General features: G+C 39.7%; 1 protein-coding gene across 4 annotated transcripts in view; it reads right to left on the reverse strand.

Annotated features, from left to right (window-relative positions):
* Window positions 1–367: 367 nt before the first annotated feature.
* plekhf2 (pleckstrin homology domain containing, family F (with FYVE domain) member 2) overlaps window positions 368–12,119 on the reverse strand; it is a 36,726-nt gene continuing 24,974 nt past the window's right edge. Inside the window, exons 2-3 of one of the 4 annotated variants that reach the window (XR_006404521.1) lie at window positions 2,660–3,883; window positions 368–1,561 (exon numbers count right to left, since the gene is read on the reverse strand). Coding sequence is in view for 1 of the 4 variants with exons in the window: in XM_044359501.1 (XP_044215436.1) it covers window positions 3,138–3,872 (735 nt within the window). In the remaining 3 variants the exon portion in view is untranslated. Of the gene's footprint in view, window positions 1,562–2,366; window positions 3,884–12,119 lie in introns of those variants that run through there. The other 3 variants (XR_006404522.1, XR_006404520.1, XM_044359501.1) reach the window with 3 other exon arrangements.

The raw sequence follows: 12,119 nt of genomic DNA on the forward strand, positions 1-12,119 counted from the left end.
GGACTCGGAGGGGAAGGAGGAGGGAGATCTGCTGCTGCTGCTGCTGCAGGAGGAAGAGGAGGATTTTCAAATTCTGGCGTTTTTTTGTGTTTTCCAGAAACTGCCTACATCAGCTTTAAGAAAATACTTTTAAACTTTAGGAATATAGGTCAAGTATTTTTCCTTTTTTTTTTTTTCTCAACAGTGTGATGAGTCACTTCTGCCTGCAAATTATTTAAAAAAAAAAAAAAAAATCGCCTCTTTAAAAGGAATGAAACTCTTCAGACGAGAAACTGATGACATGAACATCTGTGAGAGTAACCTGAATCCTCCGCCAGCTGTGGTAGCAGGTAGCTCGTCATTATTATTCCCCTTTTTCGGTTCCCGCTTCAGGGACTGATCACATGACTTGGGTCACATATATGTCACATGATCAGATAGCAGACTGGGCCTTTTTTTTTTTTTTTTTTTAATGGGAAAGTTGTGGTAAAAGAAGAAAAGGAAGGACGGCCATGTTAGTTTGTGTTCCTGTGAGGTTACACAACTCCAGCAGCCGGGAGGAACAGGCAGAGGAGGGGTGGTGGGGGGCGTGTGTGTGTTTGTTTTGCGACACGGCGTCGTCCTCTGACCTCGTAGCAGCACAAGGAAGAGTCACTGACAGGAAGACAGCGTGGCACTGATTTCCTGACTTTTTTTTTTTTTTTTTCATTCCAGTAAACCACTTCAACTACTCTGCAGGAGGGATTACACACACACACACACACACACACACACTGTGATGCAACAGATAATCATGTGACTGCAAATGAAAACAGAAAACAGGTCCCCGAAATACTTCCTGATTATTGCATTTCATTCATTCAAGCCAAGTGTTGAACGATGCTGCTCTCCGCTCTCTGTGAAGCGTTTAGATGACTTTTATCATCATGATTGGTTTTTTAAAAAACTTCAAACTCTTCCTCCACCTTCTATATTTCAGCCTTTTCCATTAGAGGAACTTAAAAACCCGCTACTTGACGTGTAGACATCGTTTCCACTGGCACGTTCCTGGAACTAACTCGCCGTTCCAGTGGTGGCACTGAATCTAAACGCCAAATAAAACCTGTTTCACTAAACGCTGCTTTACTGCCTTGTTATTTATTGGTGTATCTGTGTAAACTCTAGTCTGTTTGCACAGTGTGGGAGTGTTGGGGAGTCAGCTATTAAGTTTCATTTCCCACCAACTTTTCGGGTATTTTCAACTAATTTTTGAATGTTTCCAACAGCTGCATCTGCACTGTTTGACTTTCTCTGAAATTAAAAAAGCTTAGAAATGATTGCACAGCGTCATCCTGCAGTCTGTTCTCCAGCTGATCTTCATCTTCTGATTGAGGAGAGAGAGAGAGAGAGAGAGAGAGAGAGAGAGAGAGAGAGGGAGAGAGAGAGAGAGAGAGAGAGAGAGAGAGGGAGAGAGAGGGAGAGAGAGAGAGAGAGAGAGAGAGAGAGAGAGCGAGCGAGCTGGCAGCCGATTGGTCCTGAGGGATGTTTGGTCTGGATTCGGTCTCCGTCACTCTCTCATCCACTCTGTCGACCATCTGCTTCACTTCATTTAAAAGATAATGAAGTTTTAAAAAGAGATTACACGTAAACGAACGTCTGTTTTAGAGCCACTTATCCTGTGACGCCTACTTCTTAATAATCAATTAATCATTTGGAGTTGTTTAAGAAAAAAAAAAAGCCCAAATTAGGCTGATTCCAGCTTCTCAAATGTGAATATTTTCTGGTTTATTTAGTCTTCTATGATAGTAAACTACATATTTTTGGGGTTGTGGACTGACTCATCTTGGGATTCGGGGGAATAACGAACCACATTTTCCAAAACATTTTAAAAGGCGACGATGAAAGTCGTGGTTTCTAAAAAAAAAAAAAAAAAAACAGCAGCACCAAAGCTTTACAGGATCTTAAAGTTACAGGTTGTTAGTTCCTGTAATGGAAAAAAAAAAATACCTAAAACATTAGCAGCTAAATCTGGAAAAAAAAACAAAAAAAAACAGCACCTGGGCTTTTTTAACAAGTCAAACATATTCTAATTTGAGTGTCAATGACGAACGCTTGGAAAAACTTCCCCAAGAAAAAAAAAAGGTCCAAATGGAAGCCTTCCTGTCCGTCTGTCGGCTGGTCGCTGACCTCTCTGCTCCTCTTGTTTTGCAGCACACGAGCACAAAACCAAACAAGTCCATCCTGTGTAATGTGTTTCAGAGTCAACCTATCATGAACTGCCCTGTTCTTTCATTAGCAAATAACCTTTTTTTTCTTTACTGGAGGCTAAACTCAACTTTTTTTTCCTACAAGGCACTACGTGACAGTAAAGGCAAAAGGTAGAGTTAGTTTTTTTTGGGTGGGTGGGGGGAGGGAGGGGCTGCTGAGGAAAGTGTGTTAGCAAGCGACAAACACACTCACTTTAGCTGATTTGTCAGAAGCAACTACAGTATATTAGGTCAACTAGAAAAAAAAGCTCTGAGTTTAGCTTAGTTTCTACATTTTTTTTGTTATTTATGAAAAGCTCCAACGTGTTTCAAAGTAGGGCAGAAAAAAATATCAAATGTCTGTTTGGTGTAATACCTGAAGGACAGAGGAGATAAAAAAAAAAAGATTAGAGCCCAAACATTTGATTTTCCCTGCAGAAATTACAAGCAATCACCTTGTGTAGTTCATGGACAGAAAGGAAAAAACTCTGGAGGGGAAAAAAAAGCCTCAAAGATGGAATTAACTTAAGAAGGAAGGACAGAAGGGACGTTTCTCGTTTAGCACCGTTGTGTTCTGTAGTGACTAATTGCAGCCTAATTAAGAGTCAAGAGAGAAGAGGCGGACCGAGCAGAAGGAAGCCATGAACAGTCTTTCCCAGAGTTCTGCTGCTCACCCTCGTTAATTCCACACGTTTCATCGTTTAATAATCACCATGTTCAGGAAAATATTTATCCCTGCTGGAATTATTTTGGTTTGTAGGAAGGAGACAGGAAGTGAATTAATCCTCACTGGCGGAGCGTGGAGCGAGGAAAAAAAAAAAAAGGAATCAAAATGAAAAAAAGAATCAGCAGAGTTTCTCCTCCTCGACGACGGCGGGGGGGCGAGGGGGGGGGGGGGGGGGGGGGCATGCCGTCGGGAGGATGGTGCGTCCCTCAGTCACTGCTGTCGTCTTCGTCCTCATCGTCCGACAGGTTGGTGAACTTTGACCCCGGCCGACTGATGGAGTCCGAGCGCGGCGCGAGGCTTCCTGACGTCAGCTGCACGTAGCAGTACTCGCAGACGCGGACCGGCTTGGACGACTGGCTGGGCAGGAGGTACTTCTTCTCCGAGCACGGCCCGCACACCACGAAGCCGCACTTCCTGCAGTGGTGGCGGCGGCTGACCGGCGTGAACTTCACCTTCTGGCAGCGCATGCACACCGTCGCCTCCGAGTCGGGCACCCAGACGGCGGCGTGCTCGCCGGTGGGAGCCTTACCGCTCTTCTGCAGCAGGTCTCCCACGCACTTCCCTATGTGGTTCATCCACTCGGACTTCTCGGTGGCGGTGGCGGCGTAGACGGCGAAGGATTTGGTGGGCGTCTTGATGAGCCAGCCGTTGCGTAGGTCGCCCTCGTCCGGCACCGTGTCGATGGTGACGCTCTCTAGCGGGATGATGTGCTGCTTGTTGTACTTCTTCTTCTGGATGACGATGTTGCCGTAGACCAGGATGTCGTTGAAGAGGAAGAACTGCCGCGCTTTGGGCTTCTTGCGGCAGAGTTTAGTCAGGACGCCTTCGCCGATCAGCACGCGGCCCGGGATGGCCAGCGGCTGGCCCGCGGCGCCAAAGCAGCTCTCCACAACCGCGATGCGCTTGGAGTTGGCCTCGCTGTTCGCAAGCCGGTCCACCATCTTAACCTCACCTGGAAGAGAAAGGAGAGAAGAAGAAGACGTTGGAGGGTTTTCAGGCTCAAGGACAAACAACATCAACAGAGAAGAGTTCAAGGTGTTTATTGTTTACTTTCTGATATTTTTTGTTAGTTTTTTGATATTATTTTATTGCAGGGTTGTTGTATTAGACTTCAGATGGATGATCACATGGTTATATGTCCTGCTGATTGGTTGACAGACATCTAGAAGAGAGAATGAGGACAGAGATGAACACATGGAAGCTGCTGTGCTGCAGATAGTGAGGAACTCTTCTGCTCCTCTTCCCTGATTTCCCTGAGTTTAATTTACTTATTTCTGTGGTTATATGTTAAAAAGTTCCTGCACATCATCAGGTTTTACTGACAGGTGTGAACAATCCTGTAAACTGTCCATAAAAACATGTATGAATTCAGCCTGATGAAGGTTTGAGGACACGAACGTATCATCAAAGTGAGATAACAGAAGACACTGAACGCTGCCGGCGAGGAGTCGAGCTCACTGAGGTTCGTCCGGCTTCAGAAACCAAGACGCTCAGTATGTTGCAGCCTGACAGCAGCTGCTACAACCTGCTGGTGTTAAATAATCCCCCCTACATGTAATAATAAATAATAACTCCAAGGCTTTCGGTGTTCTGCTGACAAACTAGAATTCATACATTTCATGTTTTCACACTAAAAGCAAACACCTCTGCATCTCTGCAACATGAGTTCTACATTAATCATCAGAAGCAGACATTAATAAATAAGCAGGATATCTAGTAAAGCTTTCAGGAATATGAAATGACTCCAGGGATCACTACCGGTGTCCAATTAGAAGTCAGAACCTTTTCCTTCCTTCTAGCAAAATGTTCCTTATAATGAACTCCTGTTTATCACTTCATTAAAAAATAAGATGCAGTTTGAATCTTTTATGCCAGATGTGAATCCCATTTCTACTCATGTTTGAGATCATGATGCTGTACTTGTATAAGCAAGTAAAACCGTTAGATATTGAACCCCCCCAGCCTCTCTAAAACAATAAACTGCTACTTCATCTGTTACGCTTCTTTCACCTCTTTCCAGATGATAAAACATGTTAAACATCCACAGACTCGTCACATGGCTGTGTGCCACATGACCTGATTTTACAGACCATATCTAAGTGCTTTAGATGTGATGTCACGCAGGAACGTCTGATCTTTGTCACATGTTGAGTTTTTTTTTTTTTTTTTTTTTTTTTAAAAGTCACTTATAGCTGCAGCTTGATGTCAGCTTTACGTGCATGAAGCATCAGTTTCTTTCATCGTTAATTACATTTAATTCTAGGATCAAATAAATATAATTTATTTCTCGTTATATGGAACAAATGGAAAATGTGGTCATGCTATATGTGATTTCTTATTGCGTAAAGCTGCAACAATTAGTGGATTGTAACTATGTCATACATGACAGTAAACTGAATATCTTTGGATTTCAGACTGTTGATCTGACAAAACAAGACATTTGAAGACGTCAGCTAGAACTTTAAGAAATTATAACGCACATTTTCTCACACTTGACAAACAAAACGATCAATAATTGGCAACTGTTAGTTGGTATACTGTCTAGAAAATCAATGAAGAAAACCACTGATGGATAAAACAACCAGAGAGGAATGTCTGTTTTATTACAGTAAATACCTGACAAATAAAATACAAATGCTGCGATTTAAAGTGTTTGAAAACTAGTCAGCTAATGAGCAGAAAAGTTGTGAAAAATCACTCAAAGTAAACAAGTCCAGTTTCTGCCACACCAACTAAAACAAAGATAAAAAAGAGACCAAGAGATCACTTTATCTTCTATGAGGAAATGACTGTAAACACATCAACTGTCAGTGTTTGTTTGGAGTCGAAGGTCTTCATCGCTCATCATCTCTGCTCTGAAGCCACAAAATACAAAGTCCTGAACATTTAACAAGCTTTTCCATCCTCTTTGTTTGCTTTCTGTTTGTGTTTTCCATATAAATAAAGTCACAGTTTGAATGACTCCCCCTTCTGAAGCCTTCCAGAGAGAGTACAATTATGAGACTGAAGAGGAAATACCAGCATGTTTGACCCAGATGGCAGCAGAGCTCATTGGCAGCGCCCACTCACCCATCCTCCCCCCCCCCACCTCCCCTCTCTTCCCCTCCATCCGTTATCACTACAGCATAACAGAGGAGGTCAAAGGTCACCGATGATAGAGATGGAAGGGTGTTGGAGCTCTCCGGGGAGCCCTGAGGGTCGAGTGCAGAGCTGTGACGCTCACATGCATGATGATAATGTTCACAGTGAAACATAGAAAACACACTGAAGCCTGAAGGATGAGAGAGAAACCAGCCCACAGGTGGAGTTTATTCCTTCTCTTCTCTTATTCTTCTTCATCTTCTTCTTCTTTATCTATTATTTATTAAAGCTGCTGAGGTTGGGACTGACTGTTGACTTGTGTTTTCTCTCTCTCTGCTGCTTTTCTTATTCTACTCTGCTAAGAGTAGAATAACTGATCCACCGCAGCAGGTTGGGTTTTCAACCGTAAACAGGAGGACAGATAGTATCTAACAATAATGTCATCTGATACACCGCCACCACAAACCAAAACATAAGAGTCTTATTAACTTCTCAAAATGTCAACAACAGCTAAACATCATTGTAGGCCTGGATCACCGTGATAACAACTGTAGTGTGCACAAATGTTCATTTTTATTTTGTTGATAATCGATTGTTTTGTCTATAAAATGTCAAAAAAAATTGTCACATTTTAACCAGAGAGAAGTTTTTGCTCAACAAGTGATTTAAACAATAAATGAATTATCAGTCATTTCATTCAGTCATCAGCTAATCAACTAACTGACTGATCCTTTCACTAATACAATCAATTATTTTAAAATGAACAGACAAGTCTATCAAACTTGTTGATTACCAAACTTTCCAGCCTTCATGAGATGAAAGTTGTCCAATAAACAAACCACTTCTGAGTCCATGTTGTCACTTTTGTCCACAAGCACTTGTTTGTTTGTTTGTTTGTTTGTAGTAGCGGGCTGCCGCTGAAGAAACCCCACAACTAAGTCGACCACAACACAAAGAAAACAAAGCGTAGGTGTGATTACACCCTCGGTTCTCTGCTCTTCTGCAAAAAAAAAACAAAAAAAAAACCACAGAGCCAGAAACGATGCTAATTAGCCGGCAGATGCCAGCGCAGCCTGGACCGGGCTCCCCAGTGATCTGCACACTAATAACCCGGAGAGTCAAAGAGTGCTGCTGCTGAATGCCCTGGAGAGGACAGAGGGGCCGCTGACATGTCAGCCCTGTTAGCGAGGGCGTGTTGCCCACCGCTGAGACAAAAAACTGGGCAAACCGGCTCCCATCGGCACACAGACGAGGCCACGAGGAGCAAAAAGAGCTCAGGAGAACCAGAGAGCGGCATAAATACAGGCTGGAGGTTCCCAAACCAGTAATCACAACGAGACAGAGTGGGATGAAAGAGGCTGAAAATGAACAGAACATACGACAGGATGACTGAGATTTCTTTGCTCTGCAGTGAAATATTCAGCGATGACATGAACAAAGACGAGCAGAGAGTTACATCAGTCCAGCCTCAGAGAATTAATCAGCGACTATTCTGATAATCCATAATTATTACAGTCATTTTTCCGGTTCCAGCTTCCTACATATATATACTCTAGGGCTGCAACTGATGATTATGTTCATTATTGATTAGTTGTTTGGTCTGTAAAATGGTGAAATTTTTTATTTATTTATTTTTTCTCTATGATTTAGTTCCTTCTATAGAATGATGTATTTCATTTAAATTGCTGTTAAAGTGTTTTTGTACCACAATTACATAAAGCGCTTGAAAAACATTACATTATTCATTTTTTAATTGACATTGTGGGTGTTTGTGATGTGCTGTTGTGTGTAGCTTTGTATTTTGTATGGTGTGTTCTTTGTGGGTTTTTTTTTTTGTTTGTTTGTTTGTTTTGTACTGTTTGTTGTTGTGCTGTTGTATGTTTTGATTGTAATGGACTACAGATGCAAATTAGCTTCAAGCTAACTTTGGTGCAGTGCGTCATTTATGCTTAATGCTGCACACTGTCCTGTTCAATAAATCAATCAAACAAACATGTATGTACATATATGTATGTTTGTATATGTGTTTATATGTGGTATGTCTGTTGTTTTTGTTTGTGTTTGTGATGCAAGTTATGTTTTTTGTGTGTGTGAGTATTGTATATGTGTTTTATTTTGGGTAAAATAAAATAGATAAAAAAATTAATTAATTTGCATCTTTTTTAATTAATTTAAAAAAAGATGCAACATAAAACGGTCCACATATTACAAACACATATACAAACATAGAAGAAGACTAAAGAAACCAGAAAATATTCATACTTAAGAATTTTGGCATTTTTTCTTTAAAAAATGACTCAAAACAATAAATTGATTATCAAAATAGTTGCCGATTAATTTTCTGTTGATCCCACAATGATTAATCTACTAATCGTTGCAGCTCTATTCAGTTGTATTTCATAGAACTAGAGCTGCGATGATTTGTCAATTAATCAAATTTGTTAAACTTCAGAAAATTAATCAGCAACTAATCTGATAATTAATAACCTTTACATTCATTTATCAAGTAAGAACGTCAAACATTCTCTGATTTTATTTCCCTTATATTCAGATCCTGAGCTAATCAAATGCACACGTTCCAAACACACAGAAATAAAACGGCTAATGTAAAGATCATTGTAAACTTTAAATACTACACTAATTATGGGTGTAATTTCCGAGTTGAGCCCTAATTACTGAGCTCCGGAAATGAAGTCAATTATAAGACAATTAAGACAATTAAGTCTGATCTCGGCGGGATTTACAATGCAAGAAAATGCAGCTCTCTGCTTCTGTGTCACGTCTTTCATGCTAACATGAGATATTTCTAGAATCCTTTAAAGATTAACTGTAAATTTAAGTGTAATTGAAGGTAATTCAGGTGATCAGGGAAGGTGTATAAAGCTATTAATTGATGATGTTCATTATTTAGTATGCAGGTATAGACATCTGTAAGGCAGTATTGTGGTGAAACGGTATAAATATTGTATTTACTGTGACTCCATACAGCTTCAGCCATTCAACAGTCTGACGACAGGTGTACAGGTAAATATAAAACCGGCTGCTAGGAGATAAACTTCAGTCAGGAGCAATAATTTATTAGTATTAGCTTGGTAATTTGGTGTCAACTTCCCACCTTGGGGACAGATTAAGAGTTCGTCAGCCAGCTGGCTAGTGGTGGACTGGACTCTGTGCCAGTATCAGTCTGTGTGTGGACCGAACCTTCACCAGCTGCTGTGTCATCTAAGAGAACAACCAGCAGTCGTCCAGCTGTGGCCTCTCGCACGAACAGATGTAGGCTAAACCGAGCCAGGTCGGGGCTAAAACATTTCATACATCATTCATCAGCCTTTTGATACACAAAGTCGTCTTGGACGAGCTGCTCGTAGTGCTGCGACTCACTGTAATGCTTTGTTGTAAAACGTCTGTAATTTCCTAATAATTTCCTGAAAAGAAAAATAGGTAATTTGGTGCTTAATTATAAAGAAAGCAGAGACGACTTCTAGTTAGCTGTTTAAAAGCAGATGTTTGACTTACAGAGACATTTCCTTTAAAGACCTGCTTCATTTAAAGCCAAGAAAATTATTATTTATTATTCATCTATACTTGAAATCACAGTTTTTCATATATGTTGAATTGTGTGCCTCTAAGTCAACAATACTCTCTGGTTTACAGTTAGTTTCTTTAAAATTAAAGCAGGAAGTCTCTTGAGATGAATTATCTTTTATAGGAGGCGCCTAAGGTGACGTCTTTAAATGTCTCATTTTGTCCACAACCCAAATATATTCAGTTTACTGTCAAAGAAACCAGAAAATATTCACATTTGAGAAGCTGGAATCAGAGAATCTGGACATTTTTATCTAAAAAAAATTACTCCAAACTATTAATCTATTGTCAAAATAGGTGGTAATTAATTTAATAGTTGGCAGCTAATGGATTAAGTGACTAATAGTTGCAGCTCTATGAGGCTTCTAGCTCAGTAAAATAAGCATTTCAGCAAGAGAGCGACATCAGGGCTTAACAATAACCAATAAAAGAAACCAATAACCAATAAAAACCAATAACAGAACACGTAAACACAAATGATAAAGAGAGTTTCATCTCCAAGACATCTGGACATTTTTTTCTTAAAAACTGAATTCAAACCATTAATCGATTATCAACATAGTTGTTGCATAATTTAATAGTTGGCAGCTAACTGATGACTGATTAATCGACTATTCGTTGCAACTATAAGCGTTACACAAACTATTATTTAAAGTATCAATCTGTCAATTATTTTTTTGACTATTTGTTTAAAATAGAAAATTGTGAAAAGTCACTTAGAGTCAAAGTTGACATCTTCAAATTTTTGTCCAACCAAAAGTCTAAAACCCCAAAATATAAATGTTACCATGATCAAAAGGGAAAAAAAAGGTAAATTATATATTTAATCATAAGCAAATTTATATTCATCTGTTTTAATCTACTACAGAAATATGACCCTGACTGTATTATTTACGAATGTTGAGGAAATGCTGCATACGAATCAGAGAGAGAGAGAGAATGAAAGGCTATTCCTGTACGTGGGGAGTTTTGGTTACGCTCAGCTGGAGTTTGTTGTTTTGAATGTTAATGCGGTCCAGACGACTGGCTGTGCTACCTTAGGTTACAGGGACAGCAGCGGCTTTAGATAAACCCGATGATTAATTCATTAGGAGCGCCGACAGCTTTCAAGGTCCAGTCATTTACTGCCAGGACAGCAGAGTCAGATTAAAACCCCCCCCAAAAAAACAAGAAAAAACCTCTGCAGATAAAAAGGTTTCTTCACCGTAACAGGCGAGACAGAGGTTTAGAGCACAGGGAGGAAAAAACAAAGAGAGATGTCACTTTGAATAACTTGACTTTTAAAGCACAAGAGGACAGAGGTTGTTAACCTGAGTCAGTTATAAAAGGAAACTAAACGCACCTCTGTGACTCAGTTCCTTCCAGCGACTTTCTAAAAATTGACTGGTGATGATGCTGGGCCAAAAATGTTTCCCACAACACATTCAGTTTACTTGCAGGTGCTAAAACAGACCTAAAAGAGTGCTGACATGTCATGAATTTGATCAACTGTCCATTTTCAAGGTCTTTCTCTGCAGAGTTGTGGTATTACTGCGGCCACATTGATGCTCATCTTCCTCAGTCAGGTTGCTGAACGTCAATAAAAGAATCTCAAAGTCTATAAATTAAACGTTATGATTGATTTTACACAAGTTCCTCATTCTTGTATTTCTATTAGTCTTCTCTCAGCTCTTCTCTTGGCGTCATTATAACTTTCTGACACAACTCCGACTAAAGGAATAGTTCAACATTTTGGGAAATATGCTGATCTGCTTTCTTGCTGATATTTCCGTGAGAAGATCGATATCACTCATATGTTAAGTAGAGATGTAACACCTACCAGCAACACCAGAGTTCATTAAGGAAGACGTTTCAGCTTGTTTGTTTATTTCATGTGTGATTTTATGAAGAGTTGTGGGTTTTTATTATTTCTTGGGCGGCAACTAACAATTATTTTCATTATCTATTGATCTGCTGATCATTTTCTCGATTAATCGTTTTGGTGAAGATGCCCATTATAATTTATCAGTCAATAGTTGCGTCTTTAAATGTTAAGTGTGAGAAAGAAAAGCATTAAAATTAAGAACTGTAAACAGTTAGGGCTGCAAGTAACAATTAATTTCATCTTCAATTAATTTGTTCAATTATTTTCTTCATTCATTGATTGGTTGTTTGGTCCATAAAATGTTAGAAAGTGGTGAAAAATGTTGATCATTATTTCCAAAAGTCCAAGATGTAACTAAAATATCTTTTCTTTTTGTCCCGACCAACAGTCAACACAGATATTCAGTTTACTGACAGAAGAATAGAATTATCAAAATCGTTGGCTGTATATTTTCTGTCAGTTGACTAATCGTTGCAGCTCTAACGTGGATTAAACCAACAAGATATATCAGCTTTAGAAATGTTTGTAAGTGTTGAACTTTAGAAAGACATGCTAGCTGTTTTCCCCTGCTTCCAGTCTTCATGCTAAGCTAAGCTAAACTAAGCTAAGCTAAGCTAAGCACCTCGTGGCTCCAGCTTCATATCCTCTGAACAGACAT

Source organism: Thunnus albacares, chromosome 8, assembly GCF_914725855.1.
Source record: "Thunnus albacares chromosome 8, fThuAlb1.1, whole genome shotgun sequence".
Lineage (NCBI taxonomy): Eukaryota > Metazoa > Chordata > Actinopteri > Scombriformes > Scombridae > Thunnus > Thunnus albacares.